The 22996-nt window shown below is 41.5% G+C and overlaps 1 protein-coding gene and 1 long non-coding RNA gene across 3 annotated transcripts in view; both read left to right on the top strand.

The window, feature by feature from the left end:
• NPEPPS (aminopeptidase puromycin sensitive) overlaps window positions 1-22996 on the top strand; it is a 75722-nt gene that overhangs the window by 43626 nt on the left and 9100 nt on the right. For both annotated transcript variants that reach the window (XM_080979278.1, XM_080979277.1), the window contains exons 9-16: window positions 2074-2188; window positions 5824-5988; window positions 6223-6327; window positions 7832-7892; window positions 11365-11474; window positions 15088-15151; window positions 17762-17901; window positions 20972-21106. In XM_080979278.1, coding sequence (XP_080835404.1) covers window positions 2074-2188; window positions 5824-5988; window positions 6223-6327; window positions 7832-7892; window positions 11365-11474; window positions 15088-15151; window positions 17762-17901; window positions 20972-21106 — 895 coding nt within the window. The remainder of the gene's footprint in view (window positions 1-2073; window positions 2189-5823; window positions 5989-6222; window positions 6328-7831; window positions 7893-11364; window positions 11475-15087; window positions 15152-17761; window positions 17902-20971; window positions 21107-22996) is intronic.
• Window positions 2201-4829, top strand: LOC308462176. The gene is made up of 2 exons (XR_013979045.1): window positions 2201-2834; window positions 3069-4829. It is a non-coding gene; the product is annotated as an uncharacterized lncRNA (long non-coding RNA).

The raw sequence follows: 22996 nt of genomic DNA, 5'->3' as shown, positions 1-22996 counted from the left end.
TCTGTCTCACACACACACACACACACACACACACACACACACTCCATCTGATCTATCTTTGTTGCATTCCTAACGCCTTCGCCCCAGATTTATGGCAGTCTTTGGGCCTGCGCAGATGCATTCTTTTTCTCAACCCATCCTGCTGTTTCCAAATTGTTTCAAGCTGCCAGGCAAACTCCTCGGGTTCGTGGGTGGGCCTTACCTTACAGTGAGAACAGAGGGAGGTTTCTTTATATCACAACACTCTAGTGCCATATCTTTCTGTGGACTGAACCCCATTCGTCCAGATTGCCAATTACTTTTGAAATTTTGAAATCCTTCCCTCTCCCACGCAAATCATTGTGACCTTTGGTGGTCTCCAACATCTTTCCACCATTGCTGGAAAGTTTGGGCAAAATGGTTAGTGGTAACTGAGCTCACTGTACCGCCACCTTTCTGATTTGGTACAGCCATGGCAAGTGTGCCCTTTAAAATATTTTGATTTAAAATAACTCTAGCCCAGGTCATCAGAAGGCATTTGGTAGGCTATAATGACACAAAGTCTCTGACTTCCTCTCCAGTTGCCATTGTTCCTATATCTTTGACCATTGAATCACAGCAGTTTCCCCCCTATGTAGATACTGTATTTTTTCTTGACCAGCCATCCCTCTAAAAGGCTTTCAGGACAAAAGAAAAAAGAATCATTTGTTCCTTTCCCACCATTTCCCAAACTTTCATTCATAAAAAGCATTTCCCATCTGCCATTTTTCGAAGTATTTGTAAAAAACAATAAATTTATAAAAAATCTGCTGAGTGACTAAAAATCTACCCCAGTTTAATCAGTCAGTGTTAACTGATTATTTAATTGTAGCAGCCCTTGTTACGATGGCTCTGTGCTAACCAAATGAATGTTCAAATGGAGCAGATGGAACATAGTTTGGCCATTTGCCCAGCCTGTCACTGCTCCCACTGGAAAAAAAGAGGTGTAGACCAGAGACAATTTTGCGAAATTTTGCAAGGACCATAAGAGAGCTTTTACTTTTTGTACACAATCATGTGATCATTGGGTTTGATTTCCTTTCTCTGCCAGTCTCTTCTTGAAAAAGCCCTTTTAAAAATTATTCCCTGGTAGCTAGATTGAAGTGTGCTAGGAGACTTTGAAACATATTGGTGTGGAGTGGTAGTGCCCCTGAGCACAACTCACCTTGTATCCTTTTTCTGTGTGTCAGTTCTAGAGTAAGCTTTTCTATTCACTCTGTGTGGCTCATTTTAAAGAAGTCATGCCTTGTAGATCTGTGGCTTCTTCTTTTGCATCCCTGCGTGCACTGAGCTGAAGGACACAGCAATAGCATTAAAATAATAATAATAATAATAATAATAATAATAATAATAATAACAACAACAATAGAGCCCACCCTTTTAGCTCGGTCCCTGTTACACAGAGTATCAGAATACTGGCACCTATATCTCTGGCGTTCAACATGGCAACTGCAATCTCATTAATGTGGGGCAAATTTCAAGGCATCAGGAGGTTACTGTGGAGCAGCCATGTTAACGCTTTAGCTAAGAGTGGATAATGGGGTCCTAATAAATAGGTCTGGAGAGTTGCAGAGTTTTAGGAGTTGTAATGACCTGGAAGCCTCTTTCCATGCTTTGGTTATGCCAATTAGTAAAACATCCCAAATCCAAAAATTCATTATATAATAGGTCCTTTTGTAGAGAGTTTTTGTTGGTGAACTCTTGCGGGGTTGAACAAATAGTTGGTAGCTTTGTGATAATTTATGAAATGAACACAACAAACTGACGTGTAACTGAGGAAAGTTATTTGCTGAGCTGCCTTTTTTCAGACCAGTTATTTTTAAATGAGATGCATTTTTGAGGGGTAGGTGTGATGGTGCTGTCTTCCCTCCTTTCCCTCTGAGGAAAAGTACTCTTTGCTGCATCCTAGCAGATATGAAATGTTAACCTTGCTGTTTTCACCTATAAGCATGAAGCACTCTTGTTTAGATGAGTTTGATAGCTTGATTGATTTCAAAAAATGTGCTTTTCTCTCTAAGTCACCTTGCTTCAGTCTCTGTTCTTTCTCATACACAGGGAAACTGCACTGCTGATAGATCCCAAAAACTCCTGTTCCTCCTCCCGCCAATGGGTGGCTCTCGTCGTGGGCCATGAACTTGCTCACCAGTGGTTTGGGAACCTTGTGACTATGGTACAAAAATTGTATTTGACTTTCCCTTGCTCTGGGCTTACATCAAGGTTACTCAGTTCCCCACCTATTACTTGTCCTGAGTGTATCTGCTCATGGTCACAGCAGATGCCTCATGTTTTCGTATGGTACTGCAGGTGTGCATGTCTGCCTATGCAGAGTATGATTAGGAAAAACAGCAGTATTGGGGCATCAGCAGCACCTGGAGATTTTCAGTGGGTTAGATGTGGCCCACAGGTTGCCTCATGAGACGCTATAGGGAGAAGCGTTGTGCACTACCATTGAACATTTTGTCTGCTCCCCTCTAGGATTAGGATTCACAATGCCCGGCAATGCGAAAGAATGTGCCATAATACACAATAAAGCATTGAATTAAATAAATAATAATAAGGTTAAAACCTCACACTTGCGTTAACTGCTTAACCCAAATACCATTATGATCCCCCTCACCCATTGCAAGTCTAGGCAGGTCAGAAACTTCTGATTTGTGCAAATCTGCAAATTCACCAGACTTGCAGATATTTTTCATAATTCTAAAATTAGTATCCATGGGGAGAGGATCTATGAAGGGAACTGATGCTTCTTCTGGCATATGGGGTGATCCACACATTTACAAGCTTATCTTTGCAGCTATACAGTGGTACCTCTGGTTACGTACTTAATTCGTTCTGGAGGTCTGTTCTTAACCTGAAACTGTTCTTAACCTGAAGTACCACTTTGGCGAATGGGACCTCCCGCGCTGCCGCTGCGCGATTTCTGTTCTCATCGTGAAGCAAAGTTCTTAACCCAAGGTACTATTTCTGGTTAGCGGAGTCTGTAACCTGAAGCATATGTAATCTGAAGTGTATGTAACCCGAGGTACCACTGTAAAGTCTTTTAAAAGTGTGGGGGGCTGAAATTCTTAGGATGCTGAGTTAGATGACAATTATACTTCAGTGGTATTAGTGTAAAATCACTGAATACAGACCTATTTATAAACTTAACGTTCGAATCCAATAAGTAATATCCACTTGTGGAAAAGGATTTTACTCTGTGACGTTTCAGGGTGCTTATTGAATTTCCATATATTACAGCAGGAATAGTGAACCTGTGACCTTCCAGTTTGATTATTATTTATTTCATATGTTTATATACCACTTAATACTAAATCTCTAAGTGGTTTACAAATATTTATTTATATTGTTCGGACTCCCAACTCCATCAGCGTCATTCACCATGGCCAGGTTGATGAGATTTGTAGGTCAATATTTGGAGGGATAAAGGTTCTCCATCCCTGCCTTAAAAGCTAGGGGAATAGCTTTCTTTTCCTCCTAATGTCTCCATAATCGGTGCCCACAAGATAATTTTACTTGCAAATGAGAGGGAAGTTTAACCTCTTTTCTTTTCAGTTTAAATTTTGGTACGTCATTCCCCCCACCTCTTCATTACTGGCAAGGCCACCTTGCCTCCTTTGTTACATGACCTCTCCGTTGCTACAGTAGAACTTGTTGAAATGGAAAAACATTATTCACAAAACCAGTGGCATATTTTTAGCAGTTGACATGCCACCAGGGCAGTTGGAAACATGGCAGAGGCAGCTTTGTGTGACTAACCAGCTCTTCTATGAAATGAAGGAGGGACTCTGGAGAGAGCTGACCTTTTCAATAAACCCAGCCGTACCAAAGCATGCAGCAGTATTCACCTGACTCTATGGGCTTTTCAAATCCATTTATCAAATCAAAGTAGCTCCCCCCCTTTTTTTTTTTAAAAAAAGCCCAGCAACTTGTGTGCCAACTTTTCTTTCCCTTTGCATGAGTTCAGTACACTATTTTTGCTTGCATGTCTGGCATGGCTAGCTGGTGATAAGTACAGACACTTTCCACAGAAAGAAAATGGTTCCATCACACTTGGTGTGCTAGTGTTAGACTTCAGCAGGCACCACGGTCCTGAGCTAATGAGATTCTTTTCACAGAAAAGGATGAAAAGGCATGAGATGCTGGCCAATAATTCTATTGGTTCTCAATCCCTAAATAAAACTCCTGCATTCTTCTTCCCCATTACAGTTGCAAAGATTCTCAATTGTACTTGAGAATGTGGCTGCACTGGTAGATTTTCATGCACTGTGCGCCTAACAATAGTGCACATGGCTCATGCGGTTCACACTTTATCCTGTCTCTATTTGGAATAGTGTATGCACCACTTTTTAGCTTGTGAGATTCAATGTTCGTACCACATTAATCAAGCAGGTATTATTGTAATGTCTATTTTCGATTTTGCGGACAAATGTCTTGCATTGTCTTCTTTTCTATTCTTTCAATTATGCCTCTTAAAAAATAAGTAAATCTATTTTTCTCCACCCCCTAACCGACTCTGTATCCCCAATTAGCAATAATCATGCATCAGATTAACCTCATGGGCTACAGTACTGCCACTGTGCAAAGCACGGAAATTTGTCTGGGTTCTATAAACCAGCATTCTGAATTATACATGCGTAAAGTTCATCTAGAGACTGGTTTAAGACCATAAGATGGGACAATTTTTTTAAAAGATAAGTAGGTCTTGCCCTGGTCTGCATGGGAGGCTGCCTGTAAGTCACTTAGAAGCTTCTCTGAGTTTCCTTGAAAGAACAACAGAACATGTTCAAATATTCTGAGAATTTCAGCTGTTTTTTTAAAAAATAAATTAAAAAGCCCATTTCTAGTATCTGTGAACATAGGTTTGAAAGACAACACATTGAACATTGAAGTTGGAGGGTGCTAAGAGGGGTGGTAAGGCAGGATTTTTTAACCCTCTTCCCTTCAGCTGCAAATCACGTGACCAGCAATTATTGCTACGTGGCTCAGTTTGCCTTGCAGGCCTGCATTCGGCTGACTGACTGCCTAGATGAAACTTTCAAAGACCACAAAAATGTGTAAAAGGAGAATATTTTCTAGGTGGTGGGAGGGGGGAATTGAAAAGTGTGGTTAGCGTGGATTTCATCATTGTCCTCACTTGCATTAATCCTGGTAATGCTTCTGAGCATTGAAGCCCTAGAACTTTACCTTGAAACCTGATCTACTTGAAGCTGCGGTAGAGTTGGGAATTTCTGTCCGTCCCCCCACCCCAACATCAAATTCAGATTGAGTTTATGTAGAATTCGGTTAGTTATTTCTTATCCACTGGTGGGGTTCATTCTTACTTGATACATTTCATTCTGCACAGAGAACAGTTACTGTGTTGCAGCTTTCACTTGTATTGTGTTTCCCATTTCTGTTAAAAATCTTAGCCTACTAAACAAAGGCATTCCTTCAGTGGCTGATAGAGAATGTTCCCATTTGATTTATTCCCCACAATACTGCAGCCATCTCCCCCCCCCCCTCCCGGGCTGCTACTGAGATTTCATCAAGCGTTGTCTTCCTAGTTTTTAAGGTGTGGGGACTAGAAACTTGCTTTGTAAAGACATTATTTTATAGAATGCCGAGTTCTGTGTTTTTTCTCCTCGTACACAGAATTGCACAATATTTGTACCTGTTAGTAAGGAGTTCCACATCTCTAAGAGAATCAGAGGTTTCAGTGATGGAGACCTGAGATCTCAGAGACCAATGGCAACTCCTTGTCCTTTTATCTTGATGCTCTGGTGCTCTGCTTTTAGTATCAGCAATTTTCTCAATTCTTCGTAGGAATGGTGGACCCATCTATGGCTCAATGAGGGCTTTGCATCCTGGATTGAGTACCTCTGTGTGGACCATTGTTTTCCAGAATACGATATCTGGACACAATTTGTTTCTGCCGATTACACACGAGCTCAGGAGCTGGATGCCTTAGACAACAGTCACCCTATTGAAGTGAGTGCCAACTGCTGCAATCAGTGGAGTTTGCATATGCTTTGCCGCATGCTCTCTCATTGTTAGAAATTCTTCCTCTGATAACGGGCTGGGGCGCCAGAGGAAAGCAACCAAGAATGCTTTATCTTAGAGACTAAATGACTTAGTTACCTTAACACTGCTTCGTATATCTGTAACTGGAGATGCAAATCAAATGTGGTCTCTTCTGATGCCTTGTTGCCTTTCTCACCCCAGGTCAATGTGGGCCATCCATCTGAAGTTGATGAAATATTTGATGCAATCTCTTACAGCAAGGGTGCGTCAGTAATTCGAATGCTACATGACTACGTTGGGGATGAGGTAAATCTATAACTTTACTGTCACTGACATCTAGGGTAACTGTGGATGTCCTGTGTTCTTTTATGTAGAAAGGGTTGTGTGGTAAGGAGCTTGGTGGATCAAGCAAAGGTCCATTTAGTCCAGCTTTCTGTTTCCAGCAGCTGCACAACCAGATACCTCTGGGAGTTGAGCAGCAAAACATAAAAGTGGTGGCCTTCTCCTTAGCTTTGTCTTTAGCATCTGACATTCAGATCCTATCTCTGTATATCTCTCTCCTTCCTTGGAGCTCTCCTTCCTTGGAGCTTTTTAAGCAGAGGTTGGATGGCTATCTGTCATGGATGCTGTAGCTGAGATTCCTGCATTGCAGGGGGTTGGACTAGATGACCCTTGGGGTCCCTTCCAGCTCTACAATTCTATAATTCGATGTTGGTTCCATTACTCTATGTGGCTAATTGTGACCCTTATTAATATTAAATATGCTCCATACATCTGGACACAACCCAGGATCTTTATTTGCCTTAAGCTGAAATTCTTACTCTCAATCACTTTTCGGAAGATCTGGTTGGTTCCCAGAATTGGATTTGGGTCGGTTCCCAAAATTCTCTGGTGTGTAGAATCAACACGTGGGGCACAAGTCACAATTTTACATGTTATGTAAATAGGCACCCTGCATTCACCTGCTGTCCACACCTCTTGTTTTTTATGGCGTAGTATGTATGATTTGAATTCTAAGTCAATGCCAGACTTCATGCTTTTCAATTTTGTCATTTTTAATCATTAAAATTATATTGAAACTGCCTTGTTAACACTGTTTTAATCTTCCTTAATTCAGTATTCCAAAAAGCTGCTCACATATGGCTGTTCTAAAATTAACCACTTTAAAAGACATTTGTAAATGCATTTTGCAGTGAAAGAATAATTATTATAGTATGAAATGAAAAGCAGATAAAGGTTTTCAATACTGATTTTAATCAGACTATCCATTTAAGTGCCCAAGTGGACTTTGCAATTTCAAGGTTCCTTATTTTTCAACTAATGTTTAAAACGTTTTGAAACGTTTTTTGAATGCTTTTCAACTGGCTTTCAACCATTAATGCATCAGAATGGTTGCAAATAGCACAAAATATCTGTGAGCAGCAGAAAGGTTAAGTTAAAGTGGTTAGGAGTTGCCACAGGATTGGAAGGATCTAAAAATTGGTATTGGGGCTTAATAGTGTAGAGGCTCAAAGCCTATCTAAAAGTCACATTATTTAGTTTCACTTGTTCCAGCACTCTTAAATTAAGTAGTGAATTCCTGTTGCAGAAGCTTGTGACTCTGTTCCTCAGCAATATGCCAGTTTTAAGGGACTGCCTGCTACTGGAAGAGTGCAAGGTTGGTGCACAAATTTAATATGGGTTTGCCAAAAAAACCTGTTAGCTCATGAAAAGGATAAATAGTTTGGTGGAAAACAACACGTTACATATGCAGTGATAAGCTAATTTTGAAGTTGTTTATATTAACAAAATAAAAATATTACATTCACAGGACTTCCGGAAAGGAATGCACCTCTACCTTACCAAGTTTCAACATAAGAATGCAGCTACAGGTAATTGGCTGTTGTGTTTGTACTCTCTCTTTCGTTGTCCCCTTGTCCCCAGAACATTACATTACACAGAGAAGTTGCACCCCCCAGTGATAATTTTTTTCTGCCTGAAATGCAGGGAAGTTCACCAGCAAAGTGTTTCCTATCAAACTTTATCTGTATGAGTGTGTGATCCTTCTCACAATACTTTTCTCTGATCATCTGGAAATTTGCAGTAGTAATAGGCTAAATTTACTTTGGGGAAAACCCAGATCAGATTCTGAATTGGAAACGTGGCTTGTTTATTTCCTGACCCTGATCTTCTATTAATTTCTCTGCTAACCCCCCCCCCCCCCAAAATGATCATACATGAATTAAATGTCTGGAAATCAGTAATAGACGATGGAATGGGAAGAAGCTCATTTTGCTTTTACTGCTCTTAATATATGTAATACAGTCGTATGGTTAGTTCTGTACAGAACAGAGAGCTGAAACTATACCTCTCTGCCAAGGGAGGGATTGCACCCTGTTGATGCTTTTTTGGGTTACTGTTCCAAGTATTCAGTAGTGTTTCTGACCATCAATCTGAAGAGCTGCTTTTGACTTGCTCAAGGACTTGACATTATTTAAAGGGAGCTTTGCCTGAACAGCAGAACCTCAAGCCATATCACAAATTGTCGTTTCATTGTTGCCTCCCATTTCAAAAGTAGATTCCCCTGGGGGATGGAGTCCTTTCCTTCTAACAAGGCAAACCCAAAACTCAATTGGGTGTTGTAAACAAGTTGTGTGGCTCTTTGCATTCCAGCTTCTCTTCAAGCAAAAGGATTTGTGGGGGGAGAGGAGGAAGTTCTGTCAGCAGTTATTTTCCATCAGAATGTAACTGGCAGGTGTATGGCAACTCAAAGCCAGTTCAGATGTTAGCTTTTTTCCCCTTTCTTTTTTTGCAACATTTCAGTAATTTCCCACTTCCTTGGGAAATATATTGGCTACAGAGAACTGAGGCACATTGCTACATTCTCTTGAAATAAGTGGAATTTAAGTACTTAACTAAGGGTTTAAATGTTGTCAGCTTGAACTTGCGCTTTCCCTAACAGATCTGAGTTGTTTCTTTTGTGCATTGACAAGTCATACCCGTACACTGCAGACAGTTTCCGATTTCTCAGGAACTTGCTAGAACACAAGCAGCCTAGCTGCTTGGACAGAATTGGGATTAGGGAAGCCAGAGTGGAACGATGGGAGTAGGCAGGGAAACAGAAATGAAGTCTGGGCACACAAACCGCCTCAGAATGTAAGCTCACAGAAGGGACAAAGAGAAACAAATGAGAAGCCCAAGTGAGATCAGGAAGAAGCATAATCAAAGAATTCCTGGCACAAGCTGTGAAGCAGCCTGGCAGCAGCCTATTTTCTTGCTGACAGACCAGCATCAATGAACACTGAACAGCCAAATAATTCCAGAATGTCACTGGCAGTCAGAAAGACAGGACTGAGAAGAGATTTCTGATGCACTTCAGAACCCATACGAGATGTTCTGGATTTTGTGGGACTCCTGGCAGTTTTTAAGACCCATGTTAACATAATTCATTGATCAATGCAGGCTTAACTGGTCATAACTCTGCTGTCTGCAGATGCAGAAATATGCAAATGTATTTCAGTTTCAGTTGGCCTATGGGAATTAACTGCTGCTTTGCTGTTCTATTTTCAGTGTTACATTTGCTTTTTAATTTAGATTTTATATTGTTTTAATTGTTGTGAACCTCTATAAGTAACTTCAGTGTGTAGTGATACATTTTAAATAAAAAACCAAAGCAATAGCCAGATCCATCCTAGTACAGATGTGTATTCATTTCTAAAAGAAATTTAAAACAAAACCATTAGTTCCTAATTAATCTCTTGAGAGAAATGAATGAAAAGTACAAAACTGAATGGGAGAAGCAAAATCCTTTAATTCCCCAGAGGCTCCTGGAGGACAGCCTTTATGCTGGGATGCTCTTCCTCTGATTGATCAGGCAGGGTCATGTGTCAATGCTATCTTGCGGGGAGGAGTCATCCCATAGTTTCCAGACCATCCCTGTCTTCAGCACTGAACAAATTCAGTGAGTGGAACGCATGTGGGGAGTTGGGTTTTTTACCTGCTTCCTTTTCCTTGCTTGGACTGAATTTTCTTGTTTTTTTTCCTGCAATTTAACTGGTCCCTCCCCCCAGATTACTTCTTCCTTGGACTGTTTCAGGGTGCGTTGATTACTTCCCTCTTTTCAACACCTTCTTGGATTTCACCTCCCTCTTGCCCACCCCCCTTTAAAGGAAGGGAAACAGGGCAGTGCAATCCATTCCCCTTGGGCAGCTTCTAACTGGGAGAATTCAGAAGCCAGTGAATCTCCAGCCTGCAGGCAATTCTCCTAATAGTTGCTCAGCACACTGCACGGACTGTGCGCCTTTTTATAGGTCCAATCCACAGCCTTTGTTTTCACCACGTGCAAAGTACTGACTTCATCAGGACTACAAGAGAGAGCCACTGGATTTGAGCCAGCCTATTTTTCCTGGCTCTGGAGCAGCCAGAAACCATGTGGAGAAGACCCTGAGATCAGCATGCACATGGCATTACATTGCTTAGCAAAGGATATATCAAGGGAATATTCTGTAGGAGGCCAGGGATGAGGTAATCATGGAGTCTTTTAAAAGTGGCAAGACATGAAAACTGTCCAGTCTGAAGCATAAAGCACTGGGAAGCTTAGAGAATGGCACCCCATAATAGCTTTTGGGAACCCTTTCTGCAATCTTTGTAAAGCACCTGCAGTTTTCATGATATTTGGGTTTCATTTAAGAAATGGAGGCACCAGAAAACAGGCTGGATCAGCATTGCAATCAGTGTAGAACCATAACAAAGAAGAAATGAATAAAACAAATGAAATAAGACAATCGTGTTAGCATCCGTCTGTCTCAGAAGACAATGGAGGAGCGAGCCTATTGGGGTGAAGTCAAAGTGTTGGGATAATAATGAGTGGAAAGCAAAACATTTTTTCTAAGTGCACATCCCTAGAAAACATGGGCCTAGTAATTTGGGGTGCTGTCATAGCTTAAAACTGTGATACCAAAGACATTTGCATTGCCGTAATGATAACTTTTATTTCTGGGGTATTCTCACTGGTTCCAAGTAGGAGGTTTGAAAGTGGCAGCAGCATTGAGTTGAGAGGGTCCTGATGCTGCAACTGTGTGTAGATTGGTGGTTAGGAAGATTGGACAAGGGAAGCAAATCCCCCTGTAGGGTTTCAGTCCCTTTCCCCCCATTGGTTTCATGGGAGTAATGGCTGCTTGCCTTGTCAAAAGAATTTGTTGGAGCTGTGAACAAATTGTTTGGAAATTACTCTTTGCATTAAAATTCTTTTAAAATTATTAACAGCAGTAGAATTGTAGAGAATTGTGTGTTGGTATTAATGAAACTGCAGCTGCTTACTAGCTGGGGGAGCATTTTCATGTGAGTTTTTTCCCCCTTCCACAGAGGATCTTTGGGAAAGCCTGGAACAGTCGAGTGGTAAACCTATTGCTGCTGTGATGAATACATGGACCAAGCAAATGGGGTTTCCACTTGTTTATGTGGAGGCAGAACAGGTAGGTATATTACTTTCTTACTTTTATAGTGGCTCAGTTGAGACAACATGCAAAATGATTGCGCTTTCAAACATAGACACAAATCCCAGTTTGTTTTCCATCTGCTCGTCACTCCCATTTCTGTATTGGAAAGGGCCCTCTGGAACAGCAGCTGTAACTTCTGGCTTGTCAGTTCAAATATTATACCAAACCTTAGTTAGCTTGAATAGTATTTTGTGTACACACTAGAAACTCTAGTTTTCTAACTTGATCACAAACCATAGTGTGTTATTGCAGACATCATGCCATTCCGTACTTACGCTTCCTGAACCATGGTTGAGCTTGATGCCTGAATTACGCATTTTCTGTCAAACACAACACGTGCATTCACACGTCACCAGCATCTAAGTTGAATAAATGAGTCAAAATTTCAAAAACATTGAATTTACATGTTCTTACTGTGATATTGAAGGCTTCATAAAATTTGTGATATTTTAGAGATGGCAAAGGCAGAAAATGTATTCCTAATTGGAATGGTTGACTAAACTGGATAGATTATGCAAATAAAGCAGATTTGCAAGCAGATTTTCCTAGCATCACTTGTGGGAGCAACTGAATTGATTAGTTAGTGTAGACATTGGTGATAATACTGATGGTTATATACTCTGCACTTAAAAATCCAATGATGGGTAAATTGTGCAAATCAAGCTAATACTGTATATTTTTGTGTTCTATTTCTGGAACAAATGAGGAATGAAGATGCAGGGTACTGAAGCCTCACACCTGGATTCAGCTACTCCTTCTCTTGCTTAAGCATTGCTCACATGAACTTTCAGTAGTTACCTTCATAGCCAGAAAGTCTTAAATTCCTAACACTGAATGCTGCATCAAAACTACTGATACAATTTGGTGCATCTGTTTACATGGATTCATGGATTACCAAAAACCTCAGCTGTAGAGTCCCTTGCTGATTACAAAGTTGGCAAATTCCTTCTGAGATGTTCTTTGTTTTTTATTTATTAAAATGCTTGCATGCCGTAATTTCATTTAAAAATAGCAAAGCGATTTGCAACGATTTGCAATAAAAAACACATAAAAATTAAGCCATTTTCTTCTTTCTTAGATCTAATTTATTTGTAACTTAAAATCAATAAAATACAAATTTTTAGAAAGATTAAAATAGATCACCAGCTAATTATTAAAGAATTATTTTTTTAAAAAAATTGTCCACATAAGCCTGGTGGCAAAGAAAAGTTTTCAGCAAACTTTTCAGCAAATAAAGAATACATCTGCTGATTGAGAACATTCCACAGGGCTGGGCCAATGGTACCAAAGGTCAGTTTTGTCCTGATATCAAATGAGCCTCACCAATTTATTAAACAACCAGTAATGCTCCTACAGATTATTTTAGTCATTGAAACATTTCTATCCTGCTTGTCAGTCCTAGGATGTCTATAAATAAAACATGAAAACAATTTAAATAACACAAAATCTAGAATTAGGTTGAGGGGGAGCCAGATGAGAAATATTTTTGCTGCTCTCTAGAAAGCAGTTATAATAAGGGAGCCTAGGCAGTACAGCTTTGAAATGGTTTGTTGCTTAATTTGGACTTGCCATTGAAGTCCATTTGTAAGCTGTACACAAATTCTGTTTCTCCATTTGTGGACAATTCTCCAAATTCTGAAGTCCATTTGGAAGAATGTCCTAATTCTGTTTCTCCTGTGCCCCACCCCACCCCTGCATCTGATTCCTCTGAGGAAGAATAGCAGGTGCTAAAGGTGTGAGATAAATGAGTTGCTTTCCTAGAATGCCCTTGCTCCTCCAGTGCTTTGTGCAGCAGACTGTTTTTAACAGTGCATTGCTGTGATAACTTTCAAAATCTTAGATAAGGATTTTTTTGTCTGTGTTTGGGGTCTTCCCCACCAAAAATAACAAGCTTGTAAATGCAGGAAGGAAACTATCCTAAATTGTTACTTGGAGCTGCAACTAAAAACAGAATGGATGAAGCAGTAGAGTAGAGGGCAGGATTTATGGGAGAGGGTTGAGAAAACAGGACTCGGTTGTGGGAAGAAGATGGGAAATGTAAATGGTGTAGCAAGCCTCAATTTTCTAAACACTAGAAGAACGCGGGTGGCGCGGTGGGTTAAACCACAGAGCCTAGGACTTGCCGATCAGAAGGTCGGCGGTTCGAATCCCCACAAAGGGGTGAGCTCCTGTTGCTCGGTCCCTGCTCCTGCCAACCTAGCAGTTCAAAAGCACATCAAAAGTGCAAGTAGATAAATAGGTACCGCTCCGGCGGGAAGGTAAACGGCGTTTCCGTGCACTGCTCTGGTTCGCCAGAAGTGGCTTAGTCACACTGGCCACATGACCCAGAAGCTGTACGTCGGCTCCCTTGGCCAATAAAGTGAGATGAGCGCGCAACCCCAGTCGACCATGACTGGACCTAATGGTCAGGGGTCCCTTTACCTTTACTAGAAGAATATCCATATTCGTTTTTAATTAATGTGACATTATACAACATTTTCCAAAGTACAAGTACTTACGTATTCATTAGACGTAACTCTCTAAAGGGAGCCAGTTTAAGTCCCATGTTGCAAATGCTATTTTGGGGGCAGAAAAAGTGCCTCATAAGGCTCTCCAGTGATTTCATTGCTGGGCTGAGATTTGCAGCAGGAACTTCTTAAGGACTGAGACCTAAGCACTATTCCAAGTTTTGGTATGACTTTCCTCTAAAACAATTGTAATTTAACATAAAGTCATAGAGTCATATAGTACAACAATATGATAAATTATCAATTGTGGCAAATTTGCTTCATTTGAAAAGAAGGGTGCTATAAGGCACTTAAGTTATTGGTTTGGGAGCACGGCCCCCTAATCCCAGATGAGAAGTGGTTTTGGTTACTCAGCAGGGTGCTCAGATGTGTTTTCTTCCATATCCATCTTTCAGGTCGTTGCCTTCATTTATAAGCCACAACACTCACTCCTCAAATAATCATCGGGATGGTTGTGGTTAAGCATAGAAACTTCAGTTTTTGTGGTGAAAACCATTCAGCCATAAAAGTCTATATTTTGGTCCTCTATATCCCTGAAGTCTTATTAGCAGCATTACATGAGAGGCTTTGAATAGTTATTTAACTGGAGACCCTCATTCAAACGCATTTGATTATGTCCTCTTATGTTCAAGGCCTGAGGCCTGATGTAGAATTTAAGTTTGTTAAACTGAACCATGGATCAGCTTGAGCCAGGGCCACATTTTGCCAGGCAACCAGACTACCTAATCTGTCTTGCTAGAATCTCATTTGTCCTACTTAACCTGTAGCCACTGATAACCCAGTCCTGGTTATGCTATATTATATGTGATACAATACAGTGTCATAAGAAAACATGGCAGCTGTGACTGGGGCACCAGAGATCATTGGGACCAACAGAAAAAAGGTATGTGGGAATGCGAGGGCAACAACAGAGGGGGGTGAGAATTGGGAAAGAAGTAGAAGCTCAGCATGTTGGACATTTGACCAGCCTAATGTGGCCTGTGAATTCAAGGAATGAGGCCTTCATAGCTGGATGGGTTCTGGGCATATGATCTTATTTGAAACCTTTGAATACTATTCTTGCCTCTTGTTCTCTACTCCAGCGAGAAGATGAAAAATTGTTGAAGCTAGTCCAGAAGAAATTCTGTGCCAGCGGACCATATAGTGGTAAGGCGATGGCTAATAGCAGGAGCCAAGCAGCGCACCATATTGTACGTGACACCAACCATTCTGGGAAACAGCACTTGCACTGTCAGTTTCTGCAGGCAGGTGTCCTTTTTAGGATTTAGATGTTTGAAATAACTTGATCTTTTTTATATATATAAAAATGAACTACTAAGCCTGAAGTTCTAGTTTTTCATTATTTTCCTTCTTACAGTCTGCATGTTTTAACTAGGAAGATTGTAATCTGCCTTTAAATTTTCTTTACAATGTGTACTCAGTGCCTATGTGTATCCAGAACATTTCTGGAAGGCAGTAGAAATGGATTTACACAGTGTTTCCCCCTCCTCCTGCACATGGAACTCTAGTGGAGAATGGATTCAATATTGCAGATACTGCACTCAGCTGCTCCGTTGCCACACATATTTGACAAATCACATATTTAGCCTTTGTTAGGCATGTAGTTGGTAGATATCTGAGTGCTTATTTATCACAGTTAGAAAGGACAAAAAAAAAAAAAAAAGCTTTTAGCATTATCTGTGCCGGACGGCAGAGTCATCAGTGCACGTAATCAAGATACAGCTCCACTTCAGGAAGGAGCCTTTAGTGCAGGAGTAGCTAACCAGTGGACTTCCATATTTTGCTGTACTAAAACTCATTATCCCTGACCATTGGCCATGCTGCTAGGACTGATTGGAACTGGAGTCCAGTATGTGGCGGGCCATGGGTTAGCCACCCCTTCTTCAAATAGCACCGGATTACTGACGCAAGCAGTAAAACCATGTGTTCCAGGAGAAAGCACATAACAAAAAGGCAAACAAGCCATTGGCTCCTCCTACGTGAGGATGCAGAGATTACTTTCCTGGTGGCAAATATAACAGATGCTGGGTTTGAAAGAGACCTGAAGGAACTTAGAGGATATTCTGTTGCTAATTGTGGTACTCCCTTTCAAGAAGAGAAGTAAGAGAACCCACCTTATCTTACAGACAATCCGGTGAAGGAGGCATGACTATATCCTCTTAAACTAAGCTATCTTCACTGTTCCAGAACGTCATACCTCTCACTAGTTCAAAACATTCATTGATTTTCAAGATTATATTTGCTAAGCTAACAGTCAGCTTTTAGCCTTATATCTGCAGCTATCTATAACTGCTTCTATTTCTACTTATCTTTTTATTGTGGAGTGTAATTATGTCCCTGTTCAACCTTTCTTTTTCTAAGCTGAGCAGATTAAGCTCTCATATTTGTTCCTAGCAATGTATTTCCTTCCTATGACCATTCTATTTGCTGCTCTTGAAAATACAGTATTTCTTTCATATTCATTACCAGACTGAACGTAAGAGTTCATCTAAACATTCATGAGCAGAATTGAATAGTTTTGTAGAGTTTATGCAGGAGCATATATTTTCTAAGCTCTTTGTGCAGTTTTCATTGCTTGAAAACCATGGTGGTTGAATAGCTTTATGAATATTTTTCAAAGGAAAGTAATGAAGAATTGGAATGTTTCATACTTTTCCCAATCCCAGGAGTAGCTTGCTAAATGAACTCAGTGGGATAGCACTGAACTTTCCGTGCTTCTGCTTAAGCAGCTGTTTGCTCAGGTTGACAGAGGCAAGAGCAGCCCTGAGAAATTTTCACACATTCTCACACAAACATATAACCATACTGTGTTTCCTCCTCACATTTGTCTCCCTTCTGTGGAGTTACTTTTAATAGCTAAACATTAGAACCATCTGGGATGTGTGAAAGGATAACCATTCAGTTGTAGCATTGATGCATTGGCACCAGAGCACCCTTGCTTTCCAAGCTGGCTTGCTTAAAAGGGTGCAGGCCTCACTTGAACTGGTACCACACGGTTCTGACTTTTAGCAGGTGTTGCACTGCCTAACCCAAGCCCAATATAGCTAAATGTGTGTGTTTAAAGGAGTAATTCTTCATATAAATAGTTCGTGCCTAGCTTTTAATGACACCTCCACCTTCAAAGTGACTGGAAAAAGACAGTCCTTGCCAGCAGTCTTATAACTCAAAAGACATAACACTATAAAGGAAAAGGATGAGGAGGAAAGAGGGAAATGAGTAAACTTTGACACCACTTCTTAGTTTCATAATAGTACTTGTAATGACCCACCGGAATGGGAACAGCTCAGGGAGTGGAGGAGCCAAATGGAGTTGCTGTCCCAGCAGAGCTAACAGAGTGGCCATTTCCCATCTCTCTCTGCTGCAGCCTGATGAAATGGCTGCTACCAAGTGACAGATGAGGAAGGGAGCCAGCATGTCAGCAGAGCCCATGGAATGGTCCCTCATATCTCTCCCTCGGTTACAGTCTGCAGGAAGTCAATCGATCATTTCATTTGAACTGGAGTGCTGAACTTGAGAACTACTGTTCTGAAATATAAGTCGTAGATCTCCAAAGTGTTCTTCAGATTATTATTATTTATTTTTTAAAAAGGAACTTAGATATTTTCCCTTTGCAGAATCATTGCATTGATACTATACAAATGTGCTGACTTGGAGCAGCTGTGAGTTTAATGCTATAAAAGGGGTGTTTTCATGGGGCCGGGCAGTTTGCCATACCATGCCTTGTTCTGTCAGGCATACTTCTCTTTTTTCATATAGGGGATGGTAACCCTCTGTGGATGATACCCATCAGCATCTGTACAAGTGAAGACCCAACCCATGCCAAAATGCAAGTGTTGATGGACAAGCCCGAGTTGACGTTGGTTTTGAAAGACGTGAAGCCAGAGCAGTGGGTGAAGGTGAGCAGAAAGGGGAGACAGTCTTCTGAATTAACCTGGCAGATTGTCGAAACATGGTCAGCACCTTGATTGGCCAGCACAGTGCTCTAAGATGCATCTTCTTGCAGCATGTTATGGTCTTGTTACCTTAAAGTTGTGCTGCCTCTCAACCCAAACACCAGGACTATGGAAGTGTCCTGAGTCCTTCTGGCTGATAAAGTTATAGTAGCTGCTGTTGTCTGAAAAAGGAGCTATAAATCAGAGATACTATATGAACTAATTTTTAATTGTGGATTTCAGAAGAGAAGAGGTGCTTGCTTATTTAATTATTTGAATGATTTTAAGGCCATTCTATCTAGGTTGCTTACAAACATATAACACATATCACAATTCCATTAAAATATAAGAGGGCAAAGTTAATATATTATAATATCAAAAATGCCAGCTAGCAGTAACAGTTAAAACATCATTTAGCCCAGCATAAGCAAAATCATTAAAAAAAAATAATCTAATAATCAGCTGTGAAACCAATATTCCAAAAAACTAGCCGGAATCATACCAAAATAATTTTAAAATCCAGTTTTACTTACTTCATAAAATGTAGTATGTTGATTGAGAGAGGGTTTTTTGCAGTCAATTTTTTTTCTTTTGCAAAGAGGGTTACCAAAAAAAGTTGAAACAAGTATGTCTTCAAAATCTTTTTGGTGGCAGGCACGTTACTTGGATGGAGTTCCAGAAGTAGGAGTCCATAATCTTCACTTAAGTTAGATGTTGCGAACTTAGGATATATCCATGAACGTGCAAGTTGCTTTGGTTTATAATTTTGGATTGTTAAGCTGTTCCTTCTCTAAGATGTCAGAGGCTGGGAAAGGATTGTTGAGACTTGGTAAATGTTGGCACAGTTAATATACATATGCAGATAGGACAAGGACAGTGGTAATGGAATTGCTGAATGAATGTCACTTGCTGTCAAGGCTGATTATTTCTGGCTTTGAAGCTTGCCATTCCAGTCCCTTTGTTTCCAGGTGATTCTCCCACATCCTGGAGGGCAGCAAACTAAGCATGTTTCAGCATCCTCCAACAGCACCAAGTATGATTATGTGTACATACTATTCAGCATGGGCACAAGACACAGACTTTCTAATCCCCTCTTACCTTGTAGCAATACAGAAATAATGATCTCTCACACCAGAGGTGTTCAAACTTTTTGAATCCATGGCTCCCTTGACCAACTACATCCTTTCTTTGGCACCGCTGTGGGGCTCAGGAGCCCAGTTATGTCACCCCCTTGCTTGCAGAGCTGGCAGCCTCTCACCCTTTTTCAAACACCTTCTCTTGTGGAGTGTTCCATCAGCCCTCTCTTCTTGGGAGTCCTCCAGGCAGCCACTGCTGCTGTCCCTGGTCTCTGAGCTGCCCCACCCCCACCCCATAGAGAGGTTCCTCCTCATACAGGGGCCCGGGCTGGGAAGCACCCCCTGGCCTGCCCCAGAGGCACTATTCGCCTATGGATCTTATAGCCAGGGCTGCTGCAACAAACAGCTGTGCAAGCCTTTGGGAGGCAGAGACGTGAGAGATCATCAGAGGAGGGATGGAATGAAAAGGGACAGAGGCCAGTGTTGCTTGCAGCACCCTGACCATCCTTCAAGGCACCCCAGGGTGCCACAGCACACTGGTTGAAAACCACTGTCTCACACTGATCTGCCTTGTAGGCGTGTTGCAGTCAGAAGAACCACAATATGCTTTCTACAGGGCAAAGCGCTACAGAAATTAAAATAGCACTATGTTTTGCACAGGGACGTGGGTGGCGCTGTGGGTAAAACCTCAGCGCCTAGGACTTGCCGATCACATGGTCGGCAGTTCGAATCCCCGCGGCGGGGTGAGCTCCCGTCATTCGGTCCCAGCTCCTGCCCACCTAGCAGTTCGAAAGCACAATTAAGTGCAAGTAGATAAATAGGTACCGCTTTCTAACGGGAAGGTAAACGGCGTTCCATGTGCTGCTCTGGTGCTGGTTCGCCGGAGCAGCTTCATCACGCTGGCCACGTGACCTGGAAGTGTCTGCGGACAGCGCTGGCTCCCGGCCTCTAGAGTGAGATGAGTGCACAACCCTAGAGTCTGTCAAGACTGGCCCGTACGGACAGGGGTACCTTTACCTTTTATGTTTTGCACAGCAATAACAGCTACCTGCTGGTAGTAGACATGCTAAAGGGTCTGCAAAAGGTGACTCGGATATTAATGTGGCTATTAAGTGCTTGTAATAATAAAATCACTTTAAACAAGACAAAAATGTGGTCTGCATGAAGGTGGCGCATTGCATCTTGATCTAAGAGAGCCTTCCAACTACAAGCACTTTGTAAAAGGAATCCCCTGAGCGTTGTGGGAAGAGCATCCTCTGCCATTTCTTTCCAAGCCTAATTCAGAGTGCTGGTTTTGACCCATAAAGCCTTGCAGTGTTTGGGATGTCAGTATCTTGGGACAACCTTTCCCTGGACCAAGCAAGGTCGCACACCTTTTTGGGGCAATCCTGTTTTGCACAGTGTTTGAAAGGCTCTTGACAACCAGCTGGTTGTTGGGCAGTTTGAAAGTGGCTCCAGCAGGCTTTGGCCAAGCCCCTGCTCTTACCTGCAGGACGGGAGGTTTAGGGTGGGTGGACGTGGCTTGCCCAATTTGGCCTCACAGCCCAAATGGGAAGCCTGGTGGGCCAGGATTATCCTTTAAGTTGGAGGTTCTTCACTCTGGCTATAAAACTTCAGGACTCTCTTTGATGAGAGAAGTGATGCACAAATCTAATCAAACTAAACATGGTCCTTTCCAGTAAGGAAAACTAGCCATCTTTCTGATTGTCAGTTTGATAGTACAATAACTTTAATCTCTTCTCTTTTTGAAACTCTTCTCTTTTAAAGCTGACCTTCTGTTGATGGTAATTCTCATTTATCTTCCTGCACGAAGTACTACCAGTGATATAAAATAATTGCCTGGTTCTGTTCTCCCTGTTTGACTCAAATACAGTCAAGGGTAATTTGGGGACTGTGGATTTGTTTCTCGGTTGTCTTCTGTAAACTGCTGACTGAATTTCTTCATTCTGTATTTTCAGCTGAACCTGGGAACGGTAGGGTTTTACCGTACACAATACAGTTCTGACATGCTGGAGAGTTTGCTCCCAGCTATCCGTGACCTCTCCTTACCCCCTGTGGACAGGTTGGGGCTGCAGAATGATCTTTTTTCTTTGGTAAGTGATTGCCTGTCTTCTCTCTTCATTAACCTGCCCCCGCCCCCCCACTTTTCCTGTGGCAGCAGATTGCTTCCGTTGTTGTAGAAATGTCTCCCCAAAGTTAGGTGCTATTTCTGGAGGTACAGCATCTACAGCATACAGTTGCAGTTAATGAATTTGGCATCTTGTTAGTGAGGTGTGAAAGTTTCACCTCAGCGTGATCAAGCAAAGGCCCTGTAGCCCCAGCTGGTCATAATGCTGTTTTCCTGCAAGAGAATATTTTACTTTAAGCTAATAGCCTGAGCAATGTTGTTTAAACTTAGATAACCAGTATTCTGAAACATGAATAAATTATGCAAATGAGTTATCAAGTGGAAGGTCCTGATTTATGCTTAGTGGTATTCTGCAAGCCAAGTCTTTATTTTATTTTACTTTATTTTCTTTTTTGAATAGGTGACTCCTTTGTAGTATCTTGAGCTGCTTTTGATATCCCCTTCAGTTTCAAAAGCAGTTAGCCAAGTGCTGAGACTGGTTTCATGTTTCTTTGAATCCTGACCACTATGTTTGTTTTGGCTAATTTTGCATTATTTTTTCTGCCGCTTCTGCTTGTGGGGAGGTGCTATACAGAGCACAGAAGCTCCACTCTGTGATCTTTGGGTCTCTCGGGATCTCACTTGAGCAGTGCCTGGCATTTAGAAGCTGCTTGCTACAGCTACAAGTGCTACTTTGTAGAAAGAGCTGGTGCTGAATTTTGTGCCTGGTACTAAACTGTGCCCTTATACAAGCAGTTGCAGATATGTGAAATAAGCACAGCCATGTCAGTGCCATAGGTTCCCCACACACCCTGACCTCCTGGTTTTGGGGGGGGGGTTATGTGAGAGCGTGTGAAATGGAAGGATTTGCATAACAAATCTGTGGGTGACTTTCCTTGCTGTGTTTTCCCTTGAGAAACCAGAATAGATTGAGTCTGGTTAATTTTAACAAAAAGTTCCATTGGGTCCTGCATAGAGAATGTAGGTTCTTAAGTAACATGCCTTTTAAATTTGAGAATGGTAAAGAGAATGCAAGAGTGATTTACTTGGGTGGGTGTAATGTCTCCCAGTTAAACCAGCGTTTTTTAAACTTACATAGTCATTAAGCCTTTTCCTGCACATAAATTTATCTGCTGACAAATAGTTTTACAGAGGATTCTGGGGTGCTCACTTAACACAGAGCACTGCTCAGGCCTTTTGAACTTTGCAGTAATCCTAAATGATTTGTGAGTGTGAGCACACTTCTATGGACTGAGTTCACTAGCTGCAAACGTTCACAAATCGCCGTGGGTGAGGACCTCTGGCAAGAAGGGTCTCCAGCTAAGCTCACTCACACTGAAGTTTGGAGATAGTAGAAATGGCAAGAACCACCTTCATGCAGCAGTCCAAATGACAGAAATACCTACTTCTTTTAGAAGCATTTTACATGTCAGAGGACTTGAGAAAGTGGGTTTGGACAGCACAAATAGAGGCGGTTTAGTTAGGAAGCCAATATTTGTACATGATAATAAATGCATCTTTTTCAGCCGCTAGAGACTTGAAAGCATCATGAAATCAGCAGAAGTGCAACTTTATCACTAGACTTTAGTGTTAGGGGCGTAGTGGCACAGTGCACCAAGCTTACCTCTCTACCTTTTCCTATTGTTGCAGAGGAACATTGGGAATGGTGGACAAGTTGTAGTTTAAGGATGGTTACTGATTTCACCGAGAAATACTTAAGAAGCTTTAGAACCCTAGGCACTCTTGCCTCACAGAGTTAAGCAGTGCCTCTGACACAGGCCAAGCCAATTCCTGACAAATGAGTGAGTGTGTGTTATAGAACAGATTGCCCAGCAGCAGGTTATCTGCCACCAAGATCACATTGTGGGCAGGGAGC

This window comes from Podarcis pityusensis, assembly GCF_964106645.2.
Source record: "Podarcis pityusensis genome assembly, chromosome: 13".
Classification (NCBI taxonomy): Eukaryota; Metazoa; Chordata; class Lepidosauria; order Squamata; family Lacertidae; genus Podarcis; species Podarcis pityusensis.
Note: the sequence above shows the minus strand (reverse complement) of the source record. Positions and strands in the feature narration are given on the sequence as shown.